Source organism: Coturnix japonica, chromosome 1, assembly GCF_054131305.1.
Source record: "Coturnix japonica strain WE chromosome 1, WE-NBRP24, whole genome shotgun sequence".
Classification (NCBI taxonomy): Eukaryota; Metazoa; Chordata; class Aves; order Galliformes; family Phasianidae; genus Coturnix; species Coturnix japonica.
The window spans coordinates 176,977,376-176,994,263 of NC_140663.1; the positions used below are offsets into that span (position 1 = coordinate 176,977,376).

The following is a 16,888-nucleotide window of genomic DNA, read 5'->3' on the forward strand; positions in this document are numbered from 1 at the left end:
CCCATTGGCTGATTCCGACGTGACGTGGCGACGTGCGATTGGCTGCCGCTCCGCCGAGTGATGGCGCGCTCCGCAAATCTCGGGCGGCGCGTTGGAAGTCTCGCGAGAAGAGCGGGGAGAGGAGGGGGCGTTGTAACGGCCGGGGGGGTAATGGGGTTATATGGGATTGTATGGGATATATGGGGTTATATGGGGTATATAGGGTTATATGGGGTTATATGGGTTATATGGGGTTATATGGGGTTATATGGGGTTATATGGGGTTATATGGGGTTATATGGGGTTATATGGGGTTATATGGGGTTATATGGCGTTATATGGGGTTATATGGGGTTATATGGGGTATATGGGGTTATATGGGGTATATGGGGTTATATGGGGTTATATGGGGTTATATGGGGTATATGGGGTATATGGGATTGTATGAGGTATATGGGGTTATATGGGTTATATGGGGTCTATGGGGTTATATGGGGTTATATGGGGTTATATGGGGTTATATGGGATTGTATGAGGTATATGGGGTTATATGGGGTTATATGGGATTATATGGGGTTATATGGGTTATATGGGGTCTATGGGGTTATATGGGGTTATATGGGGTTATATGGGGTTATATGGGGTTATATGGGATTGTATGAGGTATATGGGGTTATATGGGGTTATATGGGGTATATGGGGTTATATGGGGATATATGGGATTGTATGGGGTATATGGGGTATATAGGGTTATATGGGGTATATGGGGTTATATGGGGTTATATGGGATTGTATGGGATATATGGGGTTATATGGGGTTATATGGGATATATAGGGTTATATGGGGTTATATGGGGTTATATGGGGTTATATGGGATTGTATAGGATTATATGGGTTTATATGGGGTTGTATGGGGTTATATGGGGTTATATGGGGTTATATGGGGTTATATGGGGTTGTATGGGATATATAGGGTTATATGGGGTATATGGGGTTATATGGGTTATATGGGTTATATGGGATTATATGAGATTATATGGGGTTACATGGGGTATATAGGGTTATATGGGGTTATATGGGATTGTATGGGGTTATATGGGGTTATATGGGGTTATATAGAGTTATATGGGGTTATATGGGATTGTATGGGATATATAGGGTTATATGGGGTTATATGGGGTTATATGGGGGTCTATGGGGTTATATGGGATTGTATGGGATTATATGGGGTTATATGGGGTTATATGGGGTTATATGGGGTTATATGGGGTTATATGGGGTCAATATGGGGTTATATGGGGTATATGGGGTTATATGGGATTGTATGAGGTATATGGGGTTATATGGGGTTATATGGGGTTATATGGGATTGTATGAGGTATATGGGGTTATATGGGGTTATATGGGGTTATATGGGATTGTATGAGGTATATGGGGTTATATGGGGCTATATGGGGTTATATGAGATTATATGGGGTTATATGAGATTATATGGGGTTATATGGGGGTATATGGGGTTATATGGGATTATATGAGATTATATGGGGTTATATGGGGGTATATGGGATATATGGGGTTATATGGGGATATATGGGGTTATATGGGGATATATGGGGTATATGGGGTTATATGTGGGGCTATGGGTTGTATATGTGGGGCTATGGGTTGTATATGTGGGGCTATGGGTTGTATATGTGGGACTATGGGAGTCACATATGGGGTGTGTGGTGCCATAGGGGATGGGTTGTGTGTAGCTGTGGGTCAGCCTTGTGTCCCAGCCCCATATGGTGTCTATGTGGGGCAGACCCCGACCCCTCAGCCCCATAAGTGCCCCCTTTGCCCCCAGTGATGCCGTCCCACCCGCTGCCCCCAGAGCTCGTCCCCCCCCTCGACTTCTCCTTCCAGCCCCTTCAGTCCCTGCAGGGTCAGTATGGGGCCCCACAGCCCCACAACCCCATAAACCCACAGCCCCATAACCCCATAACCCCACAGCCCCATAACCCCACAGCCCCATAACCCCACAGCCCCATAACCCCACAGCCCCATAACCCCACAGCCCCATAACCCCTTAACCCCACAGCCCCATAACCCCACAGCCCCATAACCCCACAGCCCCATAACCCCACAGCCCCATAACCCCATAACCCCACAGCCCCATAACCCCACAGCCCCATAACCCCACAGCCCCACAACCCCATAACCCCACAGCCCCATAACCCCACAGCCCCATAACCCCATAACCCCACAGCCCCATAACCCCTTAACCCCATAACCCCATAATCCTATAACCCCACAGCCCCATAGCCCCATAACCCCACAACCCCATAACCCCACAGCCCCATAACCCCAGAACCCCATAGCCCTATAACCCCATAACCCCACAGCCCCATAACCCCATAACCCCATAACCCCACAGCCCCATAACCCCACAGCCCCATAACCCCACAGCCCCATAACCCCACAGCCCCATAACCCCACAACCCCATAACCCCATAATCCTATAACCCCACAGCCCCAGAACCCCATAACCCCACAGCCCCATAACCCCAGAACCCCACAGCCCCAGAACCCCACAGCCCCATAACCCCAGAACCCCATAGCCCTATAACCCCATAACCCCACAGCCCCATAACCCCACAACCCCATAACCCCACAGCCCCATAACCCCACAACCCCATAACCCCATAGCCCCATAACCCCACAACCCCATAACCCCACAACCCCCCGCTATGTGTCAGGCTGTGTCTCACACTGTGCCCCATAGATCTCCCCACTCTCTGCCCCATAGATCTCTATGTGTCTGGCTGTATCTCACTCTGCCCCATAGATCTCTATGTGTCTGGCTGTATCTCACTCTGCCCCATAGATCTCTATGTGTCTGGCTGTATCTCACACTGTGCCCCATAGATCTCTATGGGTCTGGCTGTATGTCACTGCCCCATAGATCTCCCCACACTCTGCCCCATAGCTCTCTATGTGTCTGGCTGTATCTCTCACTCTGCCCCATAGATCTCTATGTGTCTGGCTGTATCTCACTCTGCCCCATAGATCTCTATGTGTCTGGCTGTATCTCACTCTGCCCCATAGATCTCTATGTGTCTGTCTGTATGTCACTGTGCCCCATAGATCTCTATGTGTCTGGCTGTATGTCACTCTGCCCCATAGATCTCCCCACTCTGTGCCCCATAGATCTCTATGTGTCTGGCTGTATCTCACACTCTGCCCCATAGATGTGCCCCATACTCTGCCCCATAGATCTCTATGTGTCTGGCTGTGTCTCACACCGTGCCCCATAGATCTCCCCACACTGTGCCCCATAGATCTCTATGTGTCTGTCTCACACTCTGCCCCATAGCTCTCTCTGTGTCTGTATCTCACTGCCCCATATCTCTCCCGTTACTGTGCCCCATAGCTCTCTATGTGTCTGTATGTCACTGTGCCCCATATCTCTCTCTGTGTCTGTATCTCACTGCCCCACATCCCTCCCGTTACTGTGCCCCATAGATCTGTGTGTGTCTGGCTGTATCTCACTCTGCCCCATAGCTCTGTGTGTGTCAGGCTGTGCCCCACACTCTGCCCCATAGATCTCTATGTGTCAGGCTGTGCCCCACACTGTGCCCCATAGCTCTGTGTGTGTCAGGCTGTGCCCCACACTCTGCCCCATAGATCTCTATGTGTCAGGCTGTGCCCCACACTGTGCCCCACAGATCTGTGTCCCGACGCCGCCCCATCTCCCACCGTCGCGCTCCGTCTGCCCTACACGGGGCTCCGTTCCCTGGCCGGGCTCCATCCCACGTTACAGCGGCTGCTGTTACACCCCGCCCGGCTGCGGTGGCTCGACCTGGCGTGTAACCGGCTGAGCTGCATCGAGCCCGTGAGTCAACGGGGGCGGGGAATGAGATGGGGGACCCAAATATGGGGCGGGGAATGAGATGTGGGGCAGGCCCTGAGCTGTGCCCCCTACAAGTGGGGCCAGACCCTGATCTGTGGGGCCAGACCTTGAGCTGTGCCCCCTATATATGGGGCAGACCCTGAGCTGTGGGTCTGGACCCTAAGCTATAGGGCCAAACCTTGAGCTGTGCCCCCTATATATGGGGCAGCCCCTGAGTTCTCCCCCCTACATATGGGGCAGACCTTGAGCTGTGTGCCCTATATATGGGATAGACCCTGAGCTATGGGGCCAGACCCTGAGCTGTGCCCCCTATATATGGGGCAGCCCCTGAGTTCTCCCCCCTACATATGGGGCAGACCTTGAGCTGTGCCCTCTACATGTGGGGCCAGACCCTACAAGTGGGGCAGACCCTGAGCTGTGTGCCCTACATATGGGGCAGACCATGAGCTGTGGGGCAGACACTGAGCTGTGCCCCCTACATATGGGGCAGCCCCCGATCCGTGCCCCCTACATATGGGGCAGCCCCCTATCTATGGGGCAGCCCCCGATCCGTGCCCCCCCCCAGGTGCTGAGCACCCTGTTGGGGCTGCAGAGCCTGAACCTGCACGGGAACAACATCCGGGACCTGAGCGAGGTGCAGAAACTGCGGCCACTGAGTGAACTGCGGCGCCTGACCCTGAACGGGAACCCCATGGAGGAGGAGCCGGGGTACAGGTAACGGGGGGGCTGCCCCATAGACAGACATAGACAGACCCATAGACAGCCCCATAGACAGCCCCACAGCCAGCCCCATAGACACACACAGCCTGCCCCATAGACACACACAGCCTGCCCCATAGACACACACAGCCTGCCCCATAGACACACACACAGCCTGCCCCATAGACAGACACACAGCCTGCCCCATAGACACACACAGCCTGCCCCATAGACAGACACAGCCTGCCCCATAGACAGACACACAGCCTGCCCCATAGACAGACACACAGCCAGCCCCACACATTGACCCTGAACGGGAACCCCATGGAGGAGGAGCCGGGGTACAGGTAACGGGGGAGCTGCCCCATAGACACACACAGCCTGCCCCATAGACAGACACACAGACAGACCCACATATACAGCCCCACATATCCAGACCCACACATCACCCCACACATCCAGCCCCATATATCCAGCCCCACATCACCCCACACATCCAGCCCCACACGTCCAGCCCCACACGTCCAGCCCCACACATCACCCCACATATCTAGACCCACACATCCAGCCCCACACATCACCCAAAACATCCAGCCCCACACATCCAGCCCCACACATCTCCCAAAACATCCAGCCCCACACATCCAGCCCCACACATCCAGCCCCACACGTCCAGCCCCACACATCACCCCACACATCCAGCCCCACACGTCCAGCCCCACACGTCCAGCCCCATATATCCAGCCCCACACATCACCCCACACGTCCAGCCCCACACGTCCAGCCCCACACGTCCAGCCCCACACATCACATCACCCCACACATCACCCCACACATCCAGACCCACACAGCCAGACCCACATCACCCCACACATCCAGCCCCACACGTCCAGCCCCACATATCCAGCCCTACATATACAGCCCCACACGTCCAGCCCCACATATACAGCCCCCCACATCCTGCCCCACAGACGCTACGTTCTGGCCGTGCTGCCCCAGTTGAACTCGCTGGATTTCAGTGCGGTGACAGAACAGGAGCGAAGGGACGCGGCTGTTTGGGGGCGGGCACAGGGCAGGAACCGGCCCCATAAGGATCAATAGGGACAGGTAAGAGATGGGGGGCAGCCCCATAGCACAGCCACCCTACAGGGCCCACAGTCACACATAGGGACCCTACAGACCCACAGCAGGCCCATAGCGCCCCCATAACCCCACACAGACCCCATAGCCCCACATAGGAACCCTACAGACCCACAGCAGCCCATAGTCCCCCCATAACCTCACACAGACCCCATAGTCCCACATAGGGACCCTACAGACCCACAGCAGGCCCATAATCCCACGCAGACCCCACGGACCCCATGATCCCATACAGGTGCCCCCATAGACCCCAATAGACCCACAGCAGGCCCATAGTCCCCCCATAACCCCACACAGACCCCATAGCTCCACACAGACCCCCACAGACCCCATAGTCCCATCCAGGTGCCCCCATAGACCCCAATAGACCCACAGCAGGTCCATAGTCCCCCCATAACCCCACACAGACCCCATAGACCACATAGTCCCATACAGGTGCCCCACACAGGACCCCACCAGCCCCATAGTCCCCCCCACATCCCCACACAGACCCCATAGACCCACATAGGCCTCCCCATAGGCTCCCACAGACCCCACAGCCCCACACAGGCCCCATGATCCCATACAGGTGCCCCATAGACCCTGACAGGCCCCATAGCCCCACACAGGACCCCACCAGCCCCACACCAGCCCCATAGTCCCCCCCATAACCCCACACAGACCCTGACAGGCCCCACAGTCCCATACAGGTGCCCCCATAGGCCCCAACAGACCCACAGCAGGCCCATAGTCCCCCCATAACCCCACACAGACCCCATAGACCCACATAGGCTCCCACAGACCCCACAGCCCCACACAGGCCCCATGATCCCATCCAGGTGCCCCCATAGGCCCTGACAGGCCCCATAGTCCCACATGGGACCCCAACAGACCCACAGCAGGCCCATAGTCCCCCCCATAACCCCACACAGACCCCATAGACCACATAGTCCCATACAGGTGCCCCACACAGGACCCCACCAGCCCCATAGTGCCCCCCACATCCCCACACAGACCCCATAGACCCACATAGGCCTCCCCATAGGCTCCCACAGACCCCACAGCCCCACAATCCCATCCAGGTGCCCCCATAGACCCCAACAGACCCACAGCAGGCCCATAGTCCCCCCATAACCCCACACAGACCCCCCATAGACCCCATAGTCCCACACAGGTGCCCCACACAGGACCCCACCAGCCCCACAGCAGTCCCATAGTCCCCCCATAACCCCACAGACCCACACAGACCCCATATTCCCACCCAGGTGCCCCCATAGCCCCCAACAGTCCCACAGCAGCCCCATAGTCCCCCCACAACCCCACACAGGCCCCATATTCCCATCCAGGTGCCCCCATAGACCCCAATAGCCCCCCACCATCCCTACGTGGGGCAGGAGGTGCCATAAACCAACTGGGATCATCCATATATTTATGGGGGGGGGGGGAATGAAGCCCCCCCACAGCTCCTCCCCCCCCCACATTGCAGGTAATGGACGACCCCACAGACCCCATAGGACACAGAGGAGCCGCTGTGGGGCCACAAACCCCATAGAACAGAGAGGAGCCCAATGTGTGGGGCTGGATGTGTGTGAGTTTATGTGGGACGGTGAATTAAAAGCAACTGAACCCCCCCAAAAAGAAAAGGAGAGAAATGGGGGGGGGTAAAGGGGGGGATAAATGGGGGGGGATAAATGGGGGGGGCACCGGGGAGTGTCCTATGGGGGCAGCAGCTCCTGAACCTGCCCTTTATATGGGGGGGGGGCAACCGCAGACCCCAGACCCACAGCAAGGAGGATGCAGCCCCCCCCCCATTTATTCTATGCACACAAAGGGGGGGGGCAGTGATGAGGATGGAGCCCCCCCCCCATTTACCCTATGCACACGGGGGGGGGGGGCAACCCCAGACCCACAGCAATGAGGATGTAGCGCCCCCCCCCTTTAACCTATACACACAAAGGGGGGGGGGGGGCAGCCATAGGGGGCAGCAATGAGGATGTAGCCCCCCCCCCATTTATTCTAAGCACACAGTGGGGGGGGGGGGGCAGTGATGAGGATGGAGCTCCCCCCTTTAATCTATGCACACAAAGGGGGGGGGGGCAGCCATAGGGGCAGCAATGAAGATGCAGCCCCCCCCCATTTATTCTATGCACGCAGAAGGGGGGGGCGGGGGCAACCCCAGACCCCCAGCAATGAGGATGAAGCCCCCCCCTCATTTATCCTGTACACACAAAGGGGGGGGGGGGGGCAGTGATGAGGATGTAGCCCCCCCCCTTTACCCTATACACACAAAGGGGGGGGGGGGGGGGGCAGCCATAGGGGCAGCAATGAGGATGAAGCCCCCCCCCCATTTTACCCTATGCACATTTGGGGGGGGGCTGTGATGAATAAGAGCTGGGCTGTATGTACAAGTTGTGCCATAGGGATGGGGGGGGGGGGGGGAAATAAAGACAAAACCCAACCAAACAACCCCCCCCCCCCCAAAATAAAGCCCATAACTGCCCCCCATAACTGCGCCCCATAACTGAACCCCATAACTGAGCCCCATAACTGCCCCCCATAACTGCCCCCCATAACTGCGCCCCATAACTGCGCCCCATAACTGGGGCTGTGCTGCTCATGGGATCCCAAACTGTACAACCAGTTCTTCTTTGGCGTCCACCCGGATCTGGGACAAAGCGCTGACGGCGTAGGCTGCGATACGGGACACCTGGCAACGGGGAGAGAGAAAGGGGGCGGCCCCATAGAGCGGGTGAGGGGGGGAATGGGACCACACAGACCCCAAAAGACCCACACAGACCCACCGACACCACACAGACACCACAGACACACACAGGCCTCCCCATAGGCCCCACAGTCCCACACAGACCCATCTCATAGGCCTACACAGACACCCCCCCCCCCCAAATGCCCCCACAGCCCCACAATCCCACACAGGTGCCCCCATAGGCCCACATAGACCCACATAGCCCCACACAAGCCCCCCATAGGCCCCAGTCCCACACAGGCCCCATGATCCCATACAGGTGCCCCCATAGGCCCTGACAGGCCCCATAGTCCCACACAGGCCCCATAGCCCCACACAAGGCCGACAGTCCCCCCCATAACCCCACACAGACCCCATAGCCCCACACAAGGCCCCCCATAGGCCCAATAATCCCACATAGGCCACCCACAGGCCCCAAAAGACCCACACAGGTCTCCCCATAGGCCCCACAGTCCCACACAGACCCATCTCATAGGCCTACACAGACACCCCCCCCTCCATATTCCTCCCACAGCCCCACAATCCCACACAGGTGCCCCCATAGTCCCACATAGACCCCATAGCCCCACACAAGGCCCCCCATAGACCTACACAGGCCCCATGATCCCATACAGGTGCCCCCATAGGCCCTGACAGGCCCCATAGTCCCACATAGGGCCCCACCAGACCCACACCAGGCCCATAGTCCCCCCCATAACCTCACACAGACCCCATAGTCCCACACTGGCTCCTCCATAAGCCTACACAGACCCCACAGCCCCACACAATGCCCCCCATAGGCCCAATAGCCCCACATAGGCCTCCCCATAGACCCCAAAAGACCCACACAACCCCCCTACACCCCACAGACCCACATAGGACTCCCCATAGCCCTACACAGGGATACCTGTGGGGTGGGAGGGGGAGAGGCTGTGGTTCAGCCCCATAGGGGATGGTTGTAATGGGGTGGGGGCTGCAGAAGGCCCCCCCACAGGCCCCAAAAGACCCACACAAACCCCCCTACACCCCACAGACCCACATAGGCCTCCCCATAGGCTCCCACAGACCCACACAGGCCCCATATCCCATACAGGTGCCCCCATGGGCCCTGACAGACTCCATAGTCCCACATAGGGCCCCCCATAACCCCACACAGACCCCATAGTCCCACACTGGCTCCTCCATATGCCCATACAGACCCCATAGCCCCACACAATGCCCTCCATAGGCCCAATAGCCCCACATAGGCCTCCCCACAAGCTCCAAAAGACCCACACAACCCCCCCTACACCCCACAGACCCACATAGGCCTCCCCATAGGCCACCACAGGCCCACATAGGCTCCTCCATAAGCCCATACAGACCCCATAGCCCCATGCAAGGCCCCCTACAGGCCCCACAGACCCACACAGGCTCCCCCATAGACCTACACAGACCCCATAATCCCATGCAGGTGCCTCCATAGGACCTGACAGGCCCCATAGTCCCACATAGTCCCCCCCATAACCCCACACAGACCCCATAGTCCCACATAGGCCCCCCCACAGACCCTAAAAGACCCACACAAACCCCCCTACACCCCACAGACCCACACAGGCCTCCCCATAGGCTCCCAAAGACCCACACAGGCCCATGGTCCCCCCCATAACCCCACACAGACCCCATAGTCCCCCCCATTACCCCACACAGACCCCATAGCCCCACACAAGGCCCCCTACACCCCATAGACCCACATAGGCCTCCCCATAGGCCCCTAAAGACCCACACAAACCCCCCTACACCCCACAGTCCCACATAGGCCTCACCATAGGCCTCCACAGCCCCAGACACTCTCCCCCATAGGCCTCCACAGGCCCCATAGTCCCACATAGTCCCCCCCATAACCCCACACAGACCCCATAGTTCCACATAGGCCTCCCCATAGGCCCCACAGACCCACACAAACCCCCTACACCCCACAGACCCACATAGGCCTCCCCATAGGCTCCCCCATAGGCCTACACAGGGGAACCTGTGGGTTGGGGGGGGAGGCTGTGGGTCAGCCCCATAGGGGATGGTTGTAATGGGGTGGGGGCTGCAGACGGACCCCCCACAGGCCCCAAAAGACCCACACAACCCCCCCTACACCCCACAGACCCACACAGGCCTCCCCATAGGCCTACACAGGGATACCTGTGGGTTGGGGGGTTAGAGGCTGTGGGTCAGCCCCATAGGGGCTGGTTGTAATGGGGTGGGGGCTGCAGCAGGACCCCCCTCACCTGCTGTAGGTCTGTGTATGGGACGGGTTCGCTGGCCAGCACCTGGTGGGGCTGGTTGGTGAGCGATGGCAGCAGCGGCAGCTTCTTCCAGTGCGTCAGGCTGTTGCTCAGCATGGCCAGCCGGGTGCTGGGGGGTTAAATAGGGGCGGGGGTCTGTGTGTGTCCCATTATGGGGCTGGGGATGAGCTGCCCCCCCCCCATAGCAGGGCTCCATAGACCCACCTGTACTGCCGGGCTCTGTCCATGTATTCGTGCTGCTCCATCCCCTGCGAGTCGGCGGCCGACACGTCGATGATGTTACTGCAGGGATACGAGGGTCGGGAGGACTATTAGGGGCTGTGGGGCTTATTAGGGGGCTATTAGGGGGCTGTGGGGCCTATTAGGGGGCTGTGGGGTCTATTAGGGGCCCATGGGGCCTATATTACATATTAGGGGGCTATGGGGCCTATTAGGGGGCTGTGTGGCCTATTAGGGGATGTGGGGCCTATTAGGGGCTGTATGGCCTATTAGGGGGCTGTGTTACCTATTAGGGAGCAGTGGGGCCTATTAGGGGCTGTGGGGCCTATTAGGGGCTGTGGGGCCTAGATGGGGCTGTGGGGCCTAGATGGGGCTATGAGGCCTATTAGGGGGCCTGTGGGGCCTATTAGGGGGCTGTGGGGCCTATTAGGGGGCTGTGGGGCCTATTAGGGGGCTGTGGGGTCTATTAGGGGCTGTGGGGTCTATTAGGGGCTGTGGGGTCTATTAGGGTGCCATGTTACCTATTAGGGGGTTGCATGGCCTATTAGGGGGCTATTATGGGGCCATGGGGCCTATTAGGGGGCTGTATTACATATTAGGTGGCCATGTTACCTATTATGGGGCGGTGGGGCCTATTGGGGGGCTATGGAGTCTATTAGGGGCCCATGTTACCTATTAGGGGCTGTGTTGCCTATTCTGGGCCGTGGGTCCCACCTGCAGCCCCCTGCCCTATATCCCCGTCCTGCCCTATATCCCCGTCCTGCCCTATATCCCCGTCCTGCCCTATATCCCCGTCCTGCCCTATATCCCCCCATCCTGCCCTATAACCCCCGTCCTGCCCTATATCCCCATCCTGCCCTATATCCCCGTCCTGCCCTATATCCCCCCGTCCTGCCCTATATCCCCGTCCTGCCCTATATCCCCCCATCCTGCCCTATAACCCCCGTCCTGCCCTATATCCCCATCCTGCCCTATATCCCCCGTCCTGCCCTATATCCCCCGTCCTGCCCTATATCCCCGTCCTGCCCTATATCCCCGTCCTGCCCTATATCCCCGTCCTGCCCTATATCCCCCCATCCTGCCCTATAACCCCCGTCCTGCCCTATATCCCCGTCCTGCCCTATATCCCCGTCCTGCCCTATATCCCCGTCCTGCCCTAGATCCCCGTCCTGCCCTATATCCCCATCCTGCCCTATATCCCCCGTCCTGCCCTATATCCCCATCCTGCCCTATATCCCCCCATCCTGCCCTATAACCCCCGTCCTGCCCTATATCCCCGTCCTGCCCTAGATCCCCGTCCTGCCCTATATCCCCATCCTGCCCTATATCCCCCGTCCTGCCCTATATCCCCATCCTGCCCTATATCCCCGTCCTGCCCTAGATCCCCGTCCTGCCCTATATCCCCATCCTGCCCTATATCCCCCGTCCTGCCCTATATCCCCATCCTGCCCTATATCCCCGTCCTGCCCTAGATCCCCGTCCTGCCCTATATCCCCATCCTGCCCTATATCCCCGTCCTGCCCTATATCCCCATCCTGCCCTATATCCCCCCATCCTGCCCTATAACCCCCGTCCTGCCCTATATCCCCGTCCTGCCCCATATCCCCCGTCCTGCCCTATATCCCCCGTCCTGCCCTATATCCCCGTCCTGCCCTATATCCCCGTCCTGCCCCATATCCCCCGTCCTGCCCTATATCCCCGTCCTGCCCTATATCCCCGTCCTGCCCCATATCCCCCATCCTGCCCTATATCCCCATCCTGCCCTATATCCCCCGTCCTGCCCTATATCCCCCGTCCTGCCCTATATCCCCCCGTCCTGCCCTATATCCCCCGTCCTGCCCTATATCCCCCGTCCTGCCCTATATCCCCGTCCTGCCCTATATCCCCCATCCTGCCCTATATCCCCCACCCTGCCCTATATCCCCACCCTGCCCTATATCCCCGTCCTGCCCTATATCCCCGTCCTGCCCTATATCCCCGTCCTGCCCTATATCCCCGTCCTGCCCTATATCCCCATCCTGTCCTATATCCCCATCCTGCCCTATATCCCCGTCCTGCCCTATATCCCCCATCCTGCCCTATATCCCCGTCCTGCTCTATATCCCCCATCCTGCCCTATATCCCCCACCCTGCCCTATATCCCCGTCCTGCCCTATATCCCCCATCCTGCCCTATATCCCCGTCCTGCCCTATATCCCCCATCCTGCCCTATATCCCCCACCCTGCCCTATATCCCCATCCTGCCCTATATCCCCATCCTGCCCTATATCCCCGTCCTGCCCTATATCCCCATCCTGCCCTATATCCCCCACCCTGCCCTATATCCCCGTCCTGCCCTATATCCCCGTCCTGCCCTATATCCCCCATCCTGCCCTATATCCCCATCCTGCCCTATATCCCCGTCCTGCCCTATATCCCCATCCTGCCCTATATCCCCATCCTGCCCTATATCCCCGTCCTGCCCTATATCCCCGTCCTGCCCTATATCCCCGTCCTGCCCTATATCCCCGTCCTGCCCTATATCCCCGTCCTGCCCTATACCCCCCGTCCGTACATTGCAGTCTTGGCGAGGATGGATGACAGCATGGCCTGCTCGTCGGTGCGCGCTGTGGGCAGGTTGTGGCCGCTCTGCTCAGCCCCATTTAACGCCTTGTTGGGGGGGCTGCCAGCTGGCTCCAGCAGCCGCTTGGTTTCTTCTTCCTATGGGAAATCGGGGGAACCCCCAGCCCCATAACCACCCCCAGCCCTATAACCCCCCACACAGCCCTATAACCCACCCCCAGCCCTATAACCACCCCCAGCCCTATAACCACCCCCAGCCCTACAACCCCCCCTGTCCTATAGCCCACCCCCCAGCCCTATAACCACCTCTGTCCTATAGCCCACCCCCAGCCCTATAACCACCCCCCCCACAGCCCTATACGCTATAACACCCCCAGCCCTATAACCACCCCAGCCCTATAACCACCCCAGCCCTATAACCACCCCAGCCCTATAACCACCGCCAGCCCTACAACCCCCCCCACAGCCCTATACGCTATAACCCCCTCAGCCCTATAACCACCCCCCAGCCCTATAACCGCCCCCCAGCCCTATAACCACCCCCCAGCCCTATAACCGCCCCCCAGCCCTATAACCGCCCCCCAGCCCTATAACCCCCCCACCATAACTCCCCTAGCCCTATAACCCCCCAGCCCTATAACCACCCCCCCCAGCCCTATAACCCCCTCCAGCCCTATAACCACCTCCAAGCCTTATAACCACCCCCCAGCCCTATAACCCCCCCACATAGCCCTATAACCACCCCTAGCCCTATAGCCCCCCCTGCCCTATAACCCCCCACCATAACTCCCCTACCCCTATAACCCCCCCAGCCCTATAACCACCCCACACAGCCCTATAGCCCCCCCCAGCCCTATGACCCCCCCACCCCTATAATCCCTCCCCAGCCCTATAAGCCCCAACCCCTATAACGCCCCCCCAGCCCTATAGCCCCCCTACCATAACCACCCCAGCCCTATAACCCCCCCCCCGCCCTATAACCACCCCCCCAGCCCTATAACCCCCCCAGCCCTATAACCCCTCCACACAGCCCTATAACCCCCCCAGCCCTATACCCTATAACTCCCCTCAGACCTGTACCCTATAACCGCCTCCAGCCCTATAACCCCCCCAGCCCCATAAGCCCCACAGCCCTATAGCCCCCCCACCATAACCACCCCAGCCCTATAACCCCTCCCCAGCCCTATAACCCCCTTACCATAACCCCCCCCACCCTATAACCCTCCCAGCCCTATAACCCCCCCCACTTGATGCTCTCCATCACCTTTATGTCCTTCTCACCTTGTGGCCCCCAAACCTTCACCTGATGCTCCAGGCCCCTGCAGACCCCATAGACCCTACAGACCCCAACAGGCATCACAGCCCTACACAGGCCCCATGATCCCATACAGGTGCCCCCACAGGCCCTGACAGGCCCCATAGCCCCACATAGAGCCCCAACAGACCCACACCAAGCCCATAGTCCCCCCATAAAACCCCCCCATACCCCCCATAGTGCCCCCCATAACCCCACACAGGCCCCATAGTCCCACATAGGGCCCCAACAGACCCACATAAGGCCCATAGTCCCCCCCATAACCCCACAGTCCCCCATAGGCCTCCTCAGACCCCCCCCATAGTCCTCCACAGGCCCCATGATCCCATACAGGTGCCCCCATAGGCCCTGACAGGCCCCATAGTCCCACATAGGGCCCCAACAGACCCACACTAGGCCCACAGTCCCCCCCATAACCCCACACAGACCCCATAGCCCCACACAAAACCCCCATAGGCCCAATAGTCCCACACAGGCCCCAAAAGACCCACACAAACCCCCCTACACCCCATAGGCCCTGACCGTCCCACACAGGCTCCCCCACAGGCCTACACAGGCCCCATGATCCCATACAGGTGCCCCCATAGGCCCTGACAGGCCCCATAGACCCACATAGGCCCCGCAGCCCCACACAAGGCCCCCATAGGCCCAATAGCACCACATAGCCCCCCTACAGACCCACACAAGGCCCATAGTCCCCCCAATACCCCCCGATACCCCCCATATCCCCTATATCCCCCTATATCCCCTCTATACCCCCCTATCCTCCCCTCTATCCCCCCATATCCCCCCATAGTCCCCCCTATATCCCCCTATACCCCCCATATCCCCCCATACCCCCCTATATCCCCTATATTCCAACATACCCCCCTATATCCCCCCATATCCCCCTATATCCTCCTATATCCCCCTATACCCCTATATCCCCCCATACCCCCCCTATATCCCAACATACCCCCTATATGCCCCCCACATCCCCCATATAGCCCCCTATACCCCCCTATATCCTCCTATATCCCCCATACCCCCCTATATCCCCTCTATACCCTCCATATCCCCCCTATATCCTCCCATAGTGCCCCTTATATCCCCCTATATCCCCCATACCCCCCCCATATCCCCTATATCCCAACATACCCCCCTATATCCCCCCATATCCCCCCTATAGCCCCCTATAGCCCCTATATCCCCCTATACCCCCCTATATCCCCCCATACCCCCCCATATCCCTTATATCCCAACATACCCCCCTATATCCCCCCCATAACCCCCCTATAGCCCCTATATCCCCCCATACCCCCCCTATATCCCAACATACCCCCTATATGCCCCCAACATCCCCCCTATAGCCCCCTATACCCCCCTATATCCTCCTATATCCCCCCTATATCCCCCATATCCCCCAATATCCCCCCTGTACCCTCCATATCCCCCCTATATCCCCCCATAGTGCCCCCTATATCCCCCATACCCCCCATATCCCCCCTATATCCCAACATACCCCCCTATATCCCCCCTATATCCCCTATATCCCCCTATACCCCCCTATATCCTCCTATATCCCCCCCATATCCCCATATCCCCCCTATACCACCCTATACCCCCCATACCCCCACTTATATCCCCCATACCCCCCTATATCCCCCCATACACCCCTATTTCCCCTATATCCCCCTATACCCCCCCTATATCCCCTATATCCCCCCTATACCCCCTATATACCCCCTATATCCCCCCATACCCCCCCATATACCTCCATAGTACCTTATATATCCCCCTATACCCCCTATATCCTCCCCATGCCCCCCTATATCCCCCCATACCTCCCTATATCCCCCTATACCCCCCCTATATCCCCCCCATATACCCCTATATCCCCCCATACCCCTCCTATACCCCCTATATCCCTCATACCCCCCCATACCCCCCCATATCCCCCTATACCCCCCCATACCCCCATATACCCCCCCCTATATATCCCCCCGTACCTGTTCCGTCCCCTCGCTCTCGGAGCTGTAGCAGCAGCCCATGACTCCGGCAGGGGCCGCCCCGCCCCTGTCACGTGACGGAGGAGCGACCACCA

General features: G+C 58.4%; 2 protein-coding genes across 7 annotated transcripts; one reads left to right on the top strand and one right to left on the bottom strand.

Annotated features, from left to right (window-relative positions):
• Window positions 1–102: 102 nt before the first annotated feature.
• On the top strand, window positions 103–7,333 carry LRRC51 (leucine rich repeat containing 51). 6 transcript variants are annotated; one of them, XM_085536570.1, is made up of 6 exons: window positions 103–147; window positions 1,827–1,904; window positions 3,688–3,854; window positions 4,438–4,586; window positions 5,543–5,678; window positions 7,177–7,333. In XM_085536570.1, exons 2-5 carry the CDS (start codon window positions 1,829–1,831, stop codon window positions 5,670–5,672), a joined length of 522 nt encoding a protein of 173 aa, XP_085392696.1. In that variant the 5' UTR covers window positions 103–147; window positions 1,827–1,828; the 3' UTR covers window positions 5,673–5,678; window positions 7,177–7,333. The 6 variants fall into 6 exon arrangements, 5 of the variants coding, with proteins under 5 accessions (XP_085392696.1, XP_085392698.1, XP_085392699.1 ...); XM_085536572.1 differs by having other exon boundaries at window positions 4,465–4,586; XM_085536573.1 differs by lacking the exon at window positions 5,543–5,678.
• LAMTOR1 (late endosomal/lysosomal adaptor, MAPK and MTOR activator 1) lies at window positions 7,262–16,865 on the bottom strand. Its single transcript, XM_085536575.1, has 5 exons — window positions 16,794–16,865; window positions 13,483–13,628; window positions 10,914–10,991; window positions 10,692–10,818; window positions 7,262–8,397 (listed from the first exon to the last, which is right to left on the bottom strand). Exons 1-5 carry the CDS (start codon window positions 16,833–16,835, stop codon window positions 8,305–8,307), a joined length of 486 nt encoding a protein of 161 aa, XP_085392701.1. The 5' UTR covers window positions 16,836–16,865; the 3' UTR covers window positions 7,262–8,304.
• Window positions 16,866–16,888: the final 23 nt, after the last annotated feature.

What these genes read in the sequence shown, in the direction of transcription:
- LAMTOR1 (XM_085536575.1), bottom strand. Translation starts at nt 16,835, where the DNA reads ATGGGCTGCTGCTACAGCTCCGAGAGCGAGGGGACGGAACAG. An exon ending in AGAGCGAGGGGACGGAACAG is followed by an intron (nt 13,629 to 16,793) that starts GTACGGGGGGAT and finishes GATTTCCCATAG; the next exon opens with GAAGAAGAAACCAAGCGGCT. An exon ending in CATACACAGACCTACAGCAG is followed by an intron (nt 8,398 to 10,691) that starts GTGAGGGGGGTC and finishes CCCCGTTGCCAG; the next exon opens with GTGTCCCGTATCGCAGCCTA.
- LRRC51 (XM_085536570.1), top strand. Translation starts at nt 1,829, where the DNA reads ATGCCGTCCCACCCGCTGCCCCCAGAGCTCGTCCCCCCCCTCGACTTC. An exon ending in GCCCCTTCAGTCCCTGCAGG is followed by an intron (nt 1,905 to 3,687) that starts GTCAGTATGGGG and finishes TGTGCCCCACAG; the next exon opens with ATCTGTGTCCCGACGCCGCC. An exon ending in GGCTGAGCTGCATCGAGCCC is followed by an intron (nt 3,855 to 4,437) that starts GTGAGTCAACGG and finishes GCCCCCCCCCAG; the next exon opens with GTGCTGAGCACCCTGTTGGG.